The following is an 18,603-nucleotide window of genomic DNA, read 5'->3' as shown; positions in this document are numbered from 1 at the left end:
CCCTCTTCACTCATTTGTCCCACCCACCACCGACTTCCTCTCTAGCAACTACCAATCTGTTCTCTATGAAGTTTGTTTTCTTTTGTTTGTTCATTTGTTATATTTTTTAGAGTCCACATGTAAGTGAAATCATCAGTATTTTGGTTTATTTCATGTAGCATAATACCCTTAAGGTCCATTAATGTTGTCACAAATGGCAAGGTTTCATTCTATTTTTTAGCTGAGTAGTATTTCATTACATATGTATGACCCATTATATATACTATCTTCTTGACCCAGGGATCAAACCTGGGTCTCCTGCATTGCGGCAGATTCTTTACTGTCTGAGCCACAAGGGAAGCCTCATTATATATGATACCACATCTTTATCCATTCATCTATCAGCAAAAACTTAGATTATTAAAAAATAATACTGTAATGACAGGGAGGTTGCAGAGATCTTTTTGAGTTAATGTTTTTATTTCCTTAGGACAAATACCCGGAGAAGGCAACGGCAACCCACTCCAGTACTCCTGCCTGGAAAATCTCATGGACAGAGGAGCCTGGGAGGCTGCAGTCCATGGGGTCACGAAGAGTCGGACACGACTGAGCGACTTCACTTTCACTTTTTACTTTCATGCATTGGAGAAGGAAATGGCAACCCACTCCAGTGTTCTTGCCTGGAGAATCCCAAGGACGGTGGAGCCTGGTGGGCTGCTGTCTATGGGGTCTCACAGAGTCGGACACGACTGAAGCGACTTAGCAGCAGTAGCAGCAGCAGCAGGACAAATACCCATGAACAGAATTGCTAGGTCATATGGTAGTTCTATTTTTAATTTTTTGAGAAACCTCCATACTGTTTTCCATACTGGCTACACCAATTTATACACTCCCACCAAAAGTGCACAAGGGTCCCTTTGCCCCACATCCTCACCAGTGTTGGTTACTTTCCATCTTTTTGATAAAGCCATTTGAACAAGTATGAGGTAGTATCTTATTGTGGTTTCACATGCATCTCCCTGATGATTAGTGATGTTGAGCGTCTTGCATGTGCCTGTTGGCCTTCTGTATGTCTTTGGAAAAGTGTCTATTCTGGTCTTTTGCCCATTTTTAATTGGATTTTATTTTGCTATTGATCTGTATGAATTCCTTATATATTTTCAGTATTAACCTTTAATCATATGTATGATTGGCAAATGCCTTCTCCCATTCCATAGGCTGCCTTTTCATTTTGTTGATGGTCTCCTTCACTGGGAAGAAATTTAGTTTGATGGAGTTCCACTTATTTATTTTCCTTATGCTCTCCTTGCTTCTGGTTGTTATTGTTCACTCAGTCATGTCCAACTCTTTGCAACCCCATGGACTACAGCACGCCAGACTATCCAGTTCTTCAGTCTCCGGGAGTTTGCTCAAACTAATGTCCATTGACTCAATGGTGCCATTCAACCATCTCATCCTCTGTCACCCTCTTCTCCTCCTGCCCTCAGTATCTCCCAGCATCAGGGTCTTTTCCAATGAGCTGGCTCTTGCATCAAGTGGCCAAAATATTGCAGCTTCATTATCAGTCCTTTCAGTGAATATTCAGGGTTGATTTTCTTTAGGATTGACTGGGTTTAAGCTCCTTGCTGTCCAAGGGACTCTCAAGAGTCTTCTCGAACGTCACAGTTCAAAAGCATCAATTCTTCGGCACTCATCCTTCTTCACAGTCCAACTCTCACATCCATACACGACCACTGGAAAAACCATAGCCTCGACTAGACGGACCTTTGTTGGCAAAGTAATGTCTCTGCTTTTTAATATGCTATCTAGGTTGATTATAACTTTCCTTCTAAGGAGTAAGCGTCTTTTAATTTCATGGCTGCAATCACCATCTGCAGTGATTTTGGAGCCCAGAAAAATAAAGTCTGACACTGTTTCCACTGGTTCCCCATTTATTTCCCATGAAGTGATGGGACCGGATGCCATGATCTTCGTTTTCTGAATGTTGAGCTTTAAGCCAACTTTTTCACCCTCCTCTTTCACTTTCATCAAGAAGCTTTTTAGTTCCTCTTCACTTTCTGCCATAAGGGTGGTGTCATCTGCATATCTGAGGTTACTGATATTTCTCCTGGCAATCTTGATTCCAGCTTGTGCTTCCTCCAACCCAGCGTTTCTCATGATGTACTCTGCATATAAGTTAAATAAGAAGGGTGTTGGCCCTTCTCAAATATAAGATCTTGAATCTCTTGAATTTCTTTCAGTTTTAGGAATAAAACATTAACTTGGTGAAATCCCTCTAGATTTATAATTTTGAAATTATTCATATTGTTAAATATATGGCATATAGAAATATAATATTTTAAAATGAAAACTAAGATCATGGCATCTGGTCCCATTACTTCATGGCAAACAGATGGGGAAACAGTGGAAACAGTGGCTGACTTTATTTTTGGGGGCTCCAAAATCACTGCAGATGTTGATTGCAGCCATGAAATTAAAAGACGCTTACTCCTTGGAAGAAAAGTTATGACCAACCTAGATAACATATTCAAAAGCAGACATTACTTTGTCAGCAAGGGCCGTGTAGTCAAGGCTATGGTTTTTCCTGTGGTCATGTATGGATGTGAGAGTTGGACTGTGAGGAAGGATGAGCACTGAAGAATTGATGTGTTTGTACTGTGGTGTTGGAGAAGACTCTTGAGAGTTCCTTGGACCGCAAGGAGATCCAACCAGTCCATTCTGAAGGAGATCAGTCCTGGGTGTTCTTTGGAAGGAATGATGCTGAAGCTGAAACTCCAGTACTTTGGCCACCTCATGCGAAGAGTTGACTCATTGGAAACGACTCTGATGCTGGGAGGGATTGGGGGCAGGAGGAGAAGGGGATGACAGAGGATGAGATGGCTGGATGGCATCACGGACTCGATGGACGTGAGTCTGAGTGAACTCCGGGAGTTGGTGATGGACAGGGAGGCCTGGCGTGCTGCAATTCATGGGGTTGCAAAGAGTCGGACACGACTGAGCGACTGAACTGAACTGAAAGAAACCAAACAAAATAGAACTTACAAAAGACCTAGCAAGACCAGTATGAAGAGCTCTACCTAAAGGCAGAGTTATGTAAATTCAATTTATAGGCCTTGAATAGCTTCCCCAATATTGGCCTTTGAAAAGCTCTACACTGATATTTCAAGAAACTAGCAGCACACTTCACCTTGGAAAAGTAATACTATAAAGACATTGCCATTAGTGATTTTATGTACTTCTCCATACCCTTCTTGAATTTGAAATAATGGATAAGTTCAGGTAATAATTTTTGTTCTCTTTCAAATTTTATGACTAAAATATTGAGTTGTGGTTTATGACCTACATTTATTATATTCTGTAGAGTCAGCCAGCTGCTTTAGGCAAAGAATACCTTTGCAGTCAGAAATAAGACTTGGGGAAGAAATCAGAGGTTTAAAATGGGTAATCATATACTCTGGAAGCTGAGGAATTTTCCAAAGATTTTGAAAAACAACCAAATATTGCATACTGTGTAATATATGAGCAATAATTTTCCAACTCTCTATACAGTTTCTTTTTCTTTTGTGGCTAGGATAATTATCTGTTCATGTATGGGCCAGGATTGTTGCTATAAAACTTAATTTGTTCCAGAGCAGTTTAGGTAGTTTTTTGGAGGAAAAGTTTGTTTAACAAATTGCACACCGACAATGGTAAGGAATTTTTAGTTATGAGGAATTCTGACAAGGTCACAGGAATTATCCAGTCTCAGGTTTTCAGTCTCAAGAGTCACACTGAAAGAATGGAATTTAAACACTGTAGATTAAACATGGTAGATTCAAAAACAAGTAAGCCTACTTAATATTTGCATGACAGGACAAAACACTGAAACTTTAGATCTTTTTCTCTTTAAATTAGGTTCTTACTCTAATGGACCAGATATAATCTGTTAATATAACTTGTTTCAAAAGAATGAGAACATGGCTTCTATAGGAGAAAGAGATGGAAAGGACAGGGTTCTGACCTGGATTATGATCCTGTTGTGCTCCTAACTTTCTAGAAGGTTCTAGACCTATCACAGTACTTTGATAAGCTTTGCTTTATTTACCAATATGTGAAGCAAATATTTAACCTGACTGTGATAAGTAAGATAGTATATTTGTAAATAAAAGCATTTAAAAAATAATGTAAGTTATCATTTATTAGGGAAAAGCACAAGTCAGGCACACTGAGTTTTCACCATAGTATTAACATCACAGGCTGCTGCTGCTTAGTCGCTTCAGTGGTGTCTGACTCTGTGAGACCCTATGGACTGTAGCTCACCAGGCTCCTCTGTCTTTGGGATTCTCTAGGCAAAAGTCCTGGAGTGGGTTGCCATGCCCTCCTGCAGGGGATCTTTCTGACCCAGGGATCAAAGCCGGTTCTTCTGCATTGCAGGCAGATTATTTACCATCTGAACCACCAGGGAAGCTCATAGACGAGCTAGATTGTAAATTCGGTTTATTTTATGGGTTTTAATATCAGAGCCCACCTAAAAATTTTCTGCACAGGGGCTGACCTTAAGCAGTAGTTGTGGCTAAACAGATCTACCCTCAGTTTGAGCACTCACTGGCTATTATTGACAGTGGTGACTAAAATCTGGTTAAAGTATCTAAAAAATTATGCAGTATGTGATAAATTACACTACTAAGGCTTTTGAGAAATAATTTACTTTTTTAGAATTTAGGTCAAGAGCAAAAGCAAAATTATCAGTTATGCATAAACTCAATTTTCTTTCCCTTCAAGAACTTAGAACAAATGTGCTACGGATTTTCTCTGAAGAGGTTTATAGTTATTATGTTTGTTTTACTTGTTTTTTTTACATAGGGAATCTTATTGGCCTTTAAAATGCAACTTAGCAGTGTAACTGATGTATTTTTTGCCACCAATAAAACCAATACATATGACAAAATGAATGCGTACTCATTTCAGCCTCTAAGATTTGTTTTTAAATTATTCTGTTGCAGCCAGGAGAAAAACATGAGATCATTTCTTTCCCTTCTGCCAAAGACAAGCTGACTTCCCCAATCCACGTAGGCAGTTGAGCGCTACGTCTATCACCGTAGCGTGCTCGAGTCTCCGGTCTAGTGCCCTGCCACCTGTGGGGACGCGCTAGGACACGGGATGGGGCAAGACTCAGTAGGCAAGGCATCTCTGGTTTACAAGAAAACTGTGGTCATTTAGCTATGTGTGCCTGCCGCATCTGCCCACTGGACAGGGAAAGAAGGAAAGGTGCTCTGTGGAGAGTACACGGTTGTTCCCATTCACTCTCTCCCACTTCATACACTGTATTCCTCTCCCCACGTGCTTTCCAAGTGCAGGATCACAGATACATTTCCACGCGCGCGCGCACACCCACGCACACACACACACACACCGTCTCTCTCCCAGACGCCAGCCGGGACTCGCCTCTCGCGCACCCCAACTTCCCTGCGGCTGGCTCCACGGCCTCTCCCCATCACCCGCACTCCACGTGGGCGTAACCCGGCGCCAGGCCGCCAGGCTGCCCAAGGAGCCCTTCGCCCGACCAAGAGCTCGAGGGAGGGCGCGGCCCAGGGGTCGGACGGACAAAGCGGGCGTCCAATCGAACCCGGTACTGCCTCCCCGAAGGGAGGGAACGGCGGCTCAGACCGGCCCAATGAGCGGGGAGCCCGAGTGGGACTTCCTCCCGGAATCCCGTTGGCCAAAATAGCGGGGCCGAGGGTGACACGTAAGTTGGGTGGGAGGCGGCGGCCGCCGAGGTTCGGCAGCCCCGTCAGTGACACCGGCCCGCGGTCCCCCCCAAACTCGGCCGGGACAGCTACTCACCCCCGCGAGCCGCGCGCCGAGAGGCTGCCTGGAGTCTGCCTCCCTTTGTTGGGGCCGCACCCCCTCCTTTTGGTGGCCACAGTCGCGCAGTGGGAGCCACCGCGAGGGGGCGGGGAGCGGCCGGGGCGGGACTCCGAGCGCCGCCGGGGGCAGCCGGGCCAAAAAGTGGGGAGGAGGGAGAGAGGCAGGCGGCGTCTGGGGACCGGCGCGAGGGCAGCCCGCCGGAAAGTATGCGGAGGGCCCCCTCCCGGGCCCGGGCACTCGCGGAGAGTCAGCCTCGCAAAAGTTTGGCGGCGGCGGCGGCCGCCTCGGCGGCGTCGATGGCTGCGCGCCCCGCCGCGCGCGGGGGCTGAGCGGGCGCCACTTCCCCTCCGGCCCGGCTTTTGTGTCTCGCGTCTCCTCCTCATGCTGCGTCCGGCCACCTCCTTCGGCGGCCGCAGTTGAGGCGCTTGCTCGGGCCAAGGGGAGGAAGGCACGGCGGCGGCGCGGACGGCCGCGGCGCGGGGCCCCGGCGGGACTATGGGAAACGGGATGTGCTCCCGAAAGCAGAAGCGGATCTTTCAGACGCTGCTGCTGCTAACCGTGGTGTTCGGCTTTCTCTATGGCGCGATGCTCTACTACGAGCTGCAGACGCAGCTGCGGAAAGCCGAGGCGGTGGCGCTCAAGTACCAGCAGCACCAGGAGTCCCTTTCCGCCCAGTTACAAGGTACGGTTAACGGGATGCGCGCGGCCAGTGGCCAAGTTTGCCCCGCGCCTCCCGCCCTGGCTGGAAAAGTGGCTTTGGCGAGCCGTTGGCCCTGCGGGCGCCGCCACCTCTGACCTTCAGGGACAGCAGAGGCAGCCTCTCCGGGCCTCCGGACCCCGGAGTGTCAGAGGAGATGACACCTCCCCACCCTCCGGCGGTTACATTTGAAACTGGTAGCACAACCCATGTCCCACTGGGCGATGGGATGGGCGGGTGCACGCTGAGTCTCTTACTCCAGCACTTGTCATTTGTCAAAAGGCCCAGCAGCCATCTAGGCAGACAAACCAAGATCCCTGCCTCCGCTCTGCCAGCGTATCCGGAGCTTGGTTTTCTGGTTTCTAGGTATTTGGCTTTTCAGCTGACTTTGTCAGTAGCCTAAGAAATGGGCAGTTTGGCCGAGACTTCTCAAACTCTGCTGTTTTTCCCCCAAGGAAATTAAACCTGACCCAGTGGTCGGAACTAATGCTCTAGATGAATGTAGCCTACACTTGCTAGTATCTTATTTCTGCTAACTCGGTAGTGTGACTTTAGAGATGTTCAATGTGTTGGGGAAAGTCCACACTACTGTTCGCCATCCTGCACATGTTTTTGGAAAAAAATTTTTTAAAAGGTTGAATTGTTTTCCTAATTAACTTTTAGTTTATCCCAGAAGAGGGGTGGTTGGGTGTGGGTGTGTGTTTGTGTGTGTGGGTGTGTGTTACAGTTAGCCTTGAGAAGCACAAGAGGAGAAACCTGGTTTTTCACTTTGCCAAATATACAGCAAGCACAATGTGAGCAAGACCTGCAGAATGACTTAAGCTCCTATTCTTCTATTTTAGAATCCCATTTAATGTAAATTTCAGGCACATAAATGATGCGTGACTGCAAATTCAGAACCAGGTGGCCTTGTTAAGAGCAGCGTCATCCTGTACGTATTTTTTGAGAGCTTTTTCTTGTACTCTTGGTTAGTTTTCAGCGCTCATGCAGCCCTCTCCCTAACCAGAACAAGTAATAATAGTAAAGGGCTGTGAGTAGTGAAATGTTGACAGTCTTTGCTGATAATGCAAATAGAGCTTATTTCACATTACTAGGAAGATACAAGCTGCATGGCTGATTTCTGTCACTGTATATTTATTCCAATATAAAACAGATGCCTTTTCAGGACTTAGCTATTTTGAATGTTCTCTCTAGTTAAAAAAAAATAATAAGAAAATGATCCACAGCTGATTCTTGGTCTTATTTGTTTTTCCCAGTTTAGAAGTAAAGGAAGTATTTTTAGCTTACTGAAGCTGTGTCACCACAGGCAATGAAAATATGTGAGCTGGGTTTGTTTCAAAAGGAAAATCTGTTTTGATTCAGCCTTAGGTTAAAAAGTTTTTTTTCTGTAAAATGTGTTGAGATTTACCCATGAATTACTGTTGGTTTGCAAAGTATGGATATTTATTTATTTACTTAGAAGATACTAGTGGTTTCCTGGTGAAGTTCAGTGCAGTTAGATCCAGGGAAATATTTGCCATTTAGGAGTACAGTGGGAGGACTGCATTTTCACACTTGTGATAGGAAGGGTGGATGGTGGATTTACAAGGTCGGTGCCTTGTTCTTTTAGTTCAGGAGGCTCAAGAGCAGGTGCTGTCAATAGTTCACCAAAACACCCTCCGCTCTGTGCAGTGTCTGACCCTGAGGGAGACTCAATGTATTTATTCACTCAACAAACAAAAATTAACTGTGGTAAGACTAGTTCCAAGCACTTTTGTTTGCTTTCTCAGATTTCATTTCCCGAAAAAACTCAAGTAACAACAGTGAAATATTAACCCAAGCACCATATTTGCTTTAATTCCCAGCGGTAGAACTCATTGACTGAGGAGGTCCCAGTTTCTGAGTCGTAGCCTTTATTTGCAGTATTCTATTTAGAAGATCAGGCTCAGTGTCTTTTCTCCTTTTATTTGCCTTCTTTTGATGGTGGTAGTGGGGAAGAGGAGTAGTTCTTGGTATCCAAGACCATTATAGTGCGTAGCAGTTGCTTTGCTGCAGGAGATGAAAACAAAAATGTAGCCAGTTTGAATGAGTGACCTTACAGTCCATTTCCTAATTTACCCTTTTGCGATTTCCTTTTGAATTGTGGTGCTCCAACAATTGCAATATGATTGTGTGTGAAGAATTATCTCCCACTCAGATTAGTTTCTTCTTCTACAGTTTTTCTTTTTTCACACTTGACTTCTATTCTGTGGCATTTTATTTTGAATTTCCTATCAAAATGAAGATTTTTTGATGGCAGGTAGCTTTTCTTCCCTTTTCCAATGACAAATGACATTTTACTTGGCAGTGCTATGTACAACCAGCATAGGTTTGTTTTTAGGACATTAGACTTGTTTAGCTATGTGAGATCTTCAGACTTGTTTAGCTATGTGAGATCTTCAGACTTGTTTAGCTATGTGAGATCTCTTGACCTGGCTTGGATTAAAATCAGTTAATCATGAGTGGCAAAAAAAAAAAAAAGCTGGTTGAAAAACTTTTAGTTTGGCTATGTATTCTGAAGGTGTCATTTGTTAAGTGAACATATTTGGGTCATCTTCAGTTTAATAATGGGTTGTACACTAGACATTAAAAGTAGGTTAAGTCTAACTCCAAGTGCATTTTGGAGTCAAACAGTCTCGTAAATAGGAAGTGGTGGGGGTGATGTGGTGAAAGTTCAAGACTTAGCAATGCCCCCTCCACTAAAAACAGATGTCTGTGTCTGCCAGCCTAGCCTCTCTGTCTTCCACCCATAATATTCCTTAATTATATTGAGGAGTAGAGCAGAGGTTACCTCTGGTGGCAGAGGCAGTAGTAACAACCTTTGATTAGCCCAGTGTTTAGCTAACTTAAAAATTAAGAAAAAAAACACTTTTGGGGCCACCCACTATTTTCTATGTCTATAAAGAGTGTCTGAGCTTTGACTGCCCATTAGAATGACCTGGGCAGCTCCCAGGCCTATTAAATCACAATCTGTGGGGGTGGAAACCTTCTGGCAATCTCCCCAGGTGATTGCAGTGCCGCAGCCAAGGTTGAGAACCACAGGTCTGTAGTCTTGAGACAGCTGATTCACACATTGACTTCACTGGCTTGGCTGAAAAGACATTTTACTTTTTTTTTTTTCCTTTTAACCCAAGCATGTGATTCAAATTCTAGCCCTGCAACTTTTTGTGTGATCTTGGGCCTCATTTTTCTTATTTATATAATGGGGATTAGAATGGCCTATTTCATAAAATACTATAAGGATAAAATAATAACTATTAAGTCCCGTGGCGGATTCATGTTGATGTATGGCAAAACCAATACAATATTGTAAAGTAATTAGCCTCCAATTAAAATAAATAAATTTAAATTAAAAAAAATAATTAATACCTATGAAGCTTCTGGGGTTCCCTGGTGGCTCAGTGGTAAAGAATCCACCTGCCAACACAGTTAGATCCCTGGGTCGCAAAGATCCCTCAGAGGAAGAAAAGGCAACCCACTCCAGTATCCTTGCCTGGGAAATCCCATGGACTGAGGAGCCTGGGGGCTACAGTCCGTAGAGTTACAAAAGAGTCACACACAACTTAGCAACTAAACAACAGCAAATGAAGCTTCTAGCACATAGTAGGTACTGCTTATTCATGATTAGCTTTTGTTATCATTACGGTTTCTGTTTAAGAGATTTGACCTCTTTTTCTTCCCACTGTTGCCGTGCGTAAAATTTTGAAATTCACAGACTTTGTTTTTATAATTAGCTCCTTTTTTGTTGTACCTAAATGCACATCAAAGAAAATAGGTAGACTGGCGTAAATCTAAGTACTTTACTCTGGAGAAGGGACCCTCCCTGATAATTTAAAGTTAGAATTCAAGTCTGGTTACTAATTAACTGTATATTATGTCAGATTAGTAGAGGGAGTGATAGCCAGAGATAGGAGTAACCTTGTGCAATAAGATCTGGGAGAGGGATGTAACTATGTAAAAAAAAATTTTTTTAAGTAGGGTCAAACAGTCACTAGTTCTTAAAACACTGTATTACATTATTGCAGTGCTCTTGGTCTTCCCAGGGATAACCAGAAACCATGGAGAAAAGGTTCATATGTTGTCTTCTGTGCTTCTATTTTCGGAGAAGGCCATGGCACCCCACTCCAGTACTCTTGCCCGGAAAATCCTATGGACGGAGGAGCCTGGTAGGCTGTAGTCCATGGGGTCGCTAAGGGTCGGACATGACTGATGCTTCTATTTCAGATCAGTGTGTGACAGTTATTTAAAATAAACAGGTTTGGTGCTTAAGGCTGACATGGTTAATTTAAGTTAGTTGTCCCTTACATGGTGTTCCCCTGAGACATGGGATGACCCATTTACCTGAGCATGAAAGCATACTGTTTCTAGCTACTATTTTTCTACCTCCCCTGAATCTGTTTTAAAGAATAAAAAAGTGTCCTTCAGCTAAGGGCCAGATTTTTTTTGTGGTGGTGGCTCTTCTTTCTGTTGTTCTTTCATCTCCAGTGCCAGGTGCTTGGCATGATAGGTGCTCAATAAATAGTAGGTCTGTACCTATGTGGTATTGGCTCTCTGCTGATGAATATGCTTATATAAGGTGGGCAGTGAAATGTAGTGGATGTGGGCTGAGGAGTCAGAGTGCTTGGATTTGATGTCTTGCTATATTTTTCTTTTTTTTAACTAGCTGGTGATCTTGGTTTCACCTTCCCAGGTGGCAGCACACTGGTAAAGAATCTACCTGCCAATGCAGGAGATGTGGTTTCCGTCCCTCAGTCAGGAAGATCCCCTGGAGTAGGAAACGGCAACCCACTCCAGTATTCTTGCCTGGGAAATCCCATGGACAGAGGAGCCAGGTGGGCTACAGTCTATGGGGTCGCAAAAGAGTCAAACACAACCTGACGACTAAACAACAAACAGATATTGTCTATTAAATGGACATTTTCACTGAAGTACATACATCTTGCAGTTAAAAGGTGAAATTTACCAGGCTGTTTTTGTTTAATTCTGTTCTATTTAAAAAATGGAACAGAAATGACAACTTTTTAAATTCAGTCAGTTTTATTTGTATGTAAAATCCTGCCTTAAAATTCATTCCCTGAATAAAAGATAAAACTTTGGAAAATATGACTCAATTAAGACTTCTGTTGAATATATGTGACATGCACGGGCATGTTTGCTTCTGCACATTATACCTGCCTTGGTCATCCCTGTAATGGAACTCGCCAATATTGGTTGACCAAGGAAGAGAATTGCCCATTATCTGTGAGCCTTTTGCTTTGCTGTGACTTTTTATTTTATATTGGGGTAAAGCTAATGCCTAGCGTGCTGCAGTTCGTGTGGTGGCAAAGTCAGACATGACTGAGCAACTGAACAACAGCAAAGCATCGATTAACAATATTTTGATAGCTTCAGGTGAACAGCAGAGGGCCTCAGCCACACACACACATGTATCGTTCTCCCCTAAATTCCCCTCTTGTCCAGGCTTCCATGTGCTATACAGTAGGTCCTTGTTGATTATCCATTTTAAATATAGCACTGTGTACATGACCTTTGGAAACTCCCTAACTATCTCTTCCCCACCATTCCTTCCCCCCCACCCGCCCCCCCACAACCCCATGTACCACCGGCAGCAGTAAGTTTGTTCTCTAAGTCTGTGAGTCTCTGTCTATTTTATAAGTAAGTTCGTTTGTATCATTTCTTTTTAGATTCCATGTATAAGGGGTGAGTGAGCCTTTTAAGTCTCAAGTATGTTGTACAGTTGACTACATCCACATGGATTGGAAACCTTACCTTGAGCTTTTAAAATTCCCTTTTGCCTCACCAAGAGCGTGGACATAAGACTAGGTTTTAGAGACTTAAGGAATGGGTGAATTGGGAGTTTGAGAATGAAGACTGAAGCTGAGAGTACCGAAGTGCAGAGGATTTGAGAGGAACCAGAAGATGGAAGAGAGAAAGAGAGGCAAGGGGACTAACATCAGTTTATGACATTTCAGAACATTGGAGAAGATTCTTGCCCCCACCTCCATGTCCTAAAAAGAAAAAACATAGGGAATAGGGAAGGGTATGTGGGTTTGGCATCAGATATTGTTTGAATACAACTCTGGTGTTTACCAGTGGAGTGACCTTGAGCACACAGGTAACCTCTGTGAACTTTGGTTTCTTCATAGTGCCCCGAGGATAGCAGTGTCTATTTTGCACACTTGCATGGACTAGAAATAATACATTGAATGTGACTGGCACGAATCCCAGAGTGTGTCACTATGACATTTACTAGGAAACCAGGACTTGCTGTTGTAGGATTAGCATTGGCTGCTTTTCATTTCATTTGCCCACTGTATTACATCTGGAAGGTAACAGTTATTAGCTGTGGTCTAAAGGTGGCTCTTTTTGGAGCCATATGCTCAATTTGGCTGAAACGTACTTGATTTAAGACGCTCTCGCTCTGTTGTTTTTACCATATTGACCCTTTTTTGGTAAGAAAGGACTTGAGAATGCTGTACATGGTAGTAACTAAGTGTTGCTGTTTTTCATTTTGACAACTCAGTGTCCTTATTTTATCACTGAGGACAAAATGTTTTTGCTACTCTTGCCAGTCAGTGGTTTGTGGGTTTTGTAGCTTTGTTTGGAAGTGAAAGTTATGCATAATATAACTGTACTTTAAAATAAAAATGGCCATCTGTATTTTGTCTTTCAAGCCATTAAAGCGAATTTATTTTGACAGAAATTTGGAAATTTCCTTGGAAGAATTAAATTATGTGAAGTACATACCATTTATTGTCTCCCACATTCATGGGCTGTGCTAAGCATGATACTTGCGTTTTCTCACTAACATTGAACCAAGCACTGTGGTGTGAAGGAGCAATCTGAGGCTCAGAGGGGTTAATTAACTTTCCAGCGTCAAGGTCGAATCTAATGAATCTGAATATGGAACCCTAATGTGACTTTGTAGCCTGGGTTCTTTCCACAGTACTACATTGCCCTCAGAATTATTTTAGTGTCTCATGATGATATTAATGGTTTGGAGAAAGTGGGTTAGGTGGGTCGTGCGAGGATTTAAGATAAAATTTAGAATCAGAAGTAACAAGTCTGATTATTTGATACAGCATCTCCAGAGTGTAGGGCATTTGGTGCAGTTACAGAATGTGATTTTAGTTGATTCTTGAGTTGATTTTAGGTGGTCTGCACATGCTGCTTGAAATAACAGAATCACATGAGAAACAGCTGCTTTTTCTGAATTCCCTTTCAGTGTTTTCTTGACAAGTCAAGGAGGAACTCTCAGTTGAATTCTAGAGCCTCTCGTTGATGTAGCTGCTCATTTGTTTTTCTTAAAGAGAGCAGACTTCAGGCAGCCAAACAGCCTGATAGCTAGACTTTAATAATTGTTTTGTTGTTTTATTGCATTTAAATTTCACACTTACCGCCCATTGATGCCACATAAGTCAGGTTTTTCATTTACAAGGTAGTAATGTAAAGTTTCCCTTTTAGAAGTTTATTATAGGGGAAAAAGTGAACATTTGGCATTTCATAGTACAGGTTTTGCATGCATGGAATAAGAATAAGATGCAGGAGTACCTGCATCTCCGAAGTTTAGGAACAGATCAAATCCCTTTGTGATACTGAAACTGTATTTTACAGTTAAGAAAACAGTTCGGAAGAGGGTGAGTCACTAAGTATGTGTCTCAAGCTGAGCCCAGAGTCCACAAACACTGACTTCCAGAGCCACATAGCATTCCTCCAGGGCTGCACCCTGCAGCCCCTGGAGACCAGCAGCACCCTCATTGCAGTTTGAGCTGAAATGGGTGTTGCTATTTTTAAACAATGCTCTGTAGTTCTGAATGGCACACTTGTGTTCTTTGTTTTTATTGGCTTATGGGTGCTTTTCCAGAGGACATGCCAGCCATTGCCCTACGCTAATAAGCCTCACTAAATAGGCTCATAGCCTAGAGGGATGCAGGCATGAAATAAATTGCTCGTTATAATAGTGTGACATTTTAAAAAATATTGCTTTAGCTATTTTTCATATATAAAATGTCATAATATGATAGGTAATGAATAGAAAGATGTGCTGTCACTCTGAAGGATGAGGCATTTTAGAACATTTGAATGACACCATTTCCTTTCCTTTGAGAATAAGTGAATTTAAGAAAAATATATTATCATTTTAGGAGAGTCAAACATTTCATTTCCTATTTCACATCTCATTTAAAGCCCCCTTTTTAAGTGAAATGTTTTTTAAAAAAATCTACAACTCAAGCTATGTAAGAGAACTTTGACATTGCTTATATGCTCTAGACAATAGCTGCTGCTGCTACTAAGTCGCTTCTGTCATTTGCAACTCTGTGCGAGCCCATAGACGGCAGCCCACTAGGCTCCCCCGTCCTTGGGATTCTCCAGGCAAGAATACTGGAGTGGGTTGCCATTTCCTTCTCCAATGCATGAAAGTGAAAAGTGAAAGTGAAGTCACTCGATCATGTCCAACTCCTAGCGGCCCCATGGACCATAGCCTACCAGGCTCCTCCACCCATGTGATTTTCCAGTCAAGAGTACTGGAGTGGGTTGCCATTGCCTTCTCTGAGACAATAGCTATGATACTATAAAAATAAAATATTCTAAATATAGATTAAAAATGGGAAGTTGATAAATTGGTTATTTAGTTTGATTAGTGTGGAACAGTTTATTAAGCTTTATATTAGTGAGATTTAGTAGTATAAATCTATAAATCTATATTTCCTATGGCATTGACCTCTCAACCTAATAACAAATATTTAGAGGAAATTTTTAAAAGGATTTTATATCCTTTATAAAGATTTGTTTTTGAAAAACATGTTAAATTCTACTGATGTCAAACATCAGTTTTATTAGAAAATGAAAAATAATCCTCCTTGTAGGTAAGTGTCAGCTCAAAATCCAGAAGTCATCTAAGTTTTATTTAGGTGTGGGTATGACTCATTGGAAATAGTTCCTCGAGTATAACTTGTCAAGTTCAATTCCTCTTCATTGATGGATCTGTGAAACTAAACCTCAATTCAAGCAACATACAACAGTGGAGCAGGCATGAGATACCTACATCTTCTTATTAAAAAAAAAAGCACAAAGTACAAGGTATGTGGGAGTTGTTGCTCCATGAAAATTCTGAAATCCAGTTAGGCAGATATTCCTCAACTAGGTTCAGTTCAGTTCAGTTCAGTCGCTCAGTCATGTCCGACTCTTTGTGACCTCGTGAATCGCAGCACGCCAGGCCTCCCTGTCCATCACCATCTCCCAGAGTTCACTCAGACTCAAGTCCATCGAGTCCTTGATGCCATCCAGCCATCTCATCCTCGGTCGTCCCTTTCTTCTTCTGCCCCCAATCCCTCCCAGCATCAGAGTCTTTTCCAGTGAGTCAACTCTTCTCATGAGGTGGCCAAAGTATTGGAGTTTCAGCTTCAGCATCATTCCTTCCAAAGAAATCCCAGGATTGATCTCCTTCAGAATGGACTGGTTGGATCTCCTTGCAATCCAAGGGACTTTGTCTTCTCCAATACCACAGTTCAAAAGCATCAATTCTTCAGCATTCAGCCTTCTTCACAGTCCAACTCTCACATCCATACATGACCACTGGAAAAACCATAGCCTTGACTAGACGGACCTTAGTTGGCAAAGTAATGTCTCTGCTTTTGAATATACTATCTAGGTTGGTCATAACTTTTCTTCCAAGGAGTAAGCGTCTTTTAATTTCATGGCTGCAGTCACCATCTGCAGTGATTTTGGAGCCCCCAAAAATAAAGTCTGACACTGTTTCCACTGTTTCCCCGTCTATTTCCCATGGAGTGCTGGGACCAGATGCCATGATCTTTGTTTTCTGAATGTTGAGCTTTAAGCCAACTTTTTCACTTTCCTCTTTCACTTTCATCAAGAGGTTCTTTACTTCCTCTTCCCTTTCTGCCATAAGGGTGGTGTCATCTGCATATCTGAGGTTATTGATATTTCTCCCGGCAATCTTGATTCCAGCTTGTGTTTCTTCCAGTCCAGCGTTTCTCATGATGTACTCTGCATAGAACTTAAATAAGCAGGGTGACAATATACAGCCTTGACGTACTCCTTTTCCTATTTGGAACCAGTCTGTTGAACTAGGTTCAGACCTGGGAATAATCCTTCATGGTTCTTGATTCTACCCTGTGGAGTATTGAGTTATCCTTCCTATTCATGAAGGGTGGTATGTGTTTACATTTGAGTTTTCTCAGCCTGTTTCTTGCCTGTAGAAAGTTGGGGGTTTATGGTGTTTTTTCATTTAGGACCCTCTCCATTCCTTCTAGTCAAAACTGGCAGTGTTTCTCCTGATAAAATCCTCTCAAAACTTTTGTGGGTCTCCCATGAAGCTTATTGAGGTTTACTCTTGTTAGTCAAAAAGCACACCCATCTTAAGAGATGATTCCTTCTCTACCTTGGGTTTCTGCAAAAATAAGGGAGAGACAATGCCCTTTAACTTAGCAAAATCCTGTTGAGAGAACCTGTGTTAGGTGAGCTTGGTTAAGGAAACTCGCACTTAAGAGAACCTGTGAGTCACACCCTTAAAAGTTGTAGGAGGTCTTATAGCCTGATTGAATAATACTCTGACATGCCACATTTCCCAGGGCTTACCAAAAGGATTTCAGAAGCTACAACTTTGACCTCACTTCACACTTTTTGCAGACAGTTCCCTAGAAATGATCTTTGGTTGGAAACTATTTCTTGATTTTAGCGTTACTGAGAATCTTCAAAACCTTCAAGTCTTGTCTTTTTTGTTTAGTGATCCCTCCCCCAATTTATCTTCTCACAGGTTTCCCTAAACAGCAAGAAGAAACCAGGTAGCCTCTTCAGTACTTTGCTGGGAAGTCTCCTCAGCTAAATTACACAGTTCATTTGGCACTTTTAAAACATCTCATCTAACTGCACAATCTGCAGGTTACGTAACTACATGTTAAGTGTCAGTATTGTTAAACTTTCTGCCACTACATAATTTCTAGTTTCCAATAAGATTTTCTTCACTTTCATTCATGCCCTTATTAGAAATCTCTTCAAAGTCCAAAGTTCTGTGAACAGTGTGTTCGAGATGGTTTACCCTTTGACTCATGCCCTTCTTAGGCCCACTACACGGTTCCATAGCCACTACTGCCATTTAGATTTTTGTCATGGCAGCGCTCTGCTTCCAAAATCTGGACTAGTTACCCTGCTGAATAGCAAATTACCCCCAGACTGAACTGATTTTGAACAACAAATACTATCTCAGTATTTGCTGGAAAGGAATTGACTTGGCTGAGTGATTCAAGATCTCTTAGGATGTTGGAGTCAAACTTCTGATCAGGGTTGTGTGTACTGCGCTGTGCTTAGTCACTCAGTCATGTCCGCCTCTCTACGACCCCTTGGACTGTAGCTCACCAGTCTTCTCTGTCCATGGAATTCTTCAGACAACAATACTTCAGTGCTTTGCCATGCCCTCATTCAGTGTATCTTCCCAACCCAGGGATCAAACCCACGTCTTCCGCATCGCAGGCAGATTCTTTACCATCTGAGGCACCAGAGAATCAGGGTTGTAGTTATCTCAAAATTTGACCAGGACTGGAGAATCTGCCTCAGAATTCACTAATGTGGTTGCTGGCAGGCCTCAGAATATCCAGTTCTATTCTCACTCTTCCAGGGCTTTCGATAGGAATTTCCATAGTTCCAACCTGGAACTTTGAACAGAATAGCTGACTTCCCTCAGGGCAAGAGATCCAAGAGCAACAGCCAGGGAGAGAGTTTGTGTGAACCCAAGGTAAATATGAAAGTATTTTAATAACCTAATCTTGAAGGTATAACTCACGACTTCCTGCCCTATTCTGTTCACTACTACTGAGTGACTAAGTTTAGCTTGTGCTCAAGGGTAAGAATAACAGAATGCAAGAATCATCTGGGGCCGTCTTAGTAGCTGCCTCCCACAATGTAAGAACATCATTGTCATTGTTGGAAATATCCTTACCAAAGTCATCTTTGAGTACTTGCTATGTACCAGTTACTGTTCTAAATTATATTCTTGGATTATCCAGTATAATTGTAATTTTGTAAAAAAATGTTTTACTGTATAT

At 42.5% G+C, this 18,603-nt stretch overlaps 1 protein-coding gene across 4 annotated transcripts in view; it reads left to right on the top strand.

Moving 5' to 3' along the window:
• Positions 1-5,974: 5,974 nt before the first annotated feature.
• Positions 5,975-18,603, top strand: part of GOLIM4 (golgi integral membrane protein 4) — an 84,650-nt gene continuing 72,021 nt past the window's right edge. For 2 of the 4 annotated variants that reach the window (XM_040248348.1, XM_040248343.1), the window contains exon 1: positions 5,975-6,508. In XM_040248348.1, coding sequence (XP_040104282.1) covers positions 6,322-6,508 — 187 coding nt within the window. In that variant the 5' untranslated portion in view covers positions 5,975-6,321. The remainder of the gene's footprint in view (positions 6,509-18,603) is intronic. The other 2 variants (XM_040248364.1, XM_040248355.1) reach the window with 1 other exon arrangement.

This window comes from Oryx dammah, unplaced genomic scaffold (genome assembly GCF_014754425.2).
Source record: "Oryx dammah isolate SB20612 unplaced genomic scaffold, SCBI_Odam_1.1 HiC_scaffold_2, whole genome shotgun sequence".
NCBI lineage: Eukaryota > Metazoa > Chordata > Mammalia > Artiodactyla > Bovidae > Oryx > Oryx dammah.
Note: the sequence above shows the minus strand (reverse complement) of the source record. Positions and strands in the feature narration are given on the sequence as shown.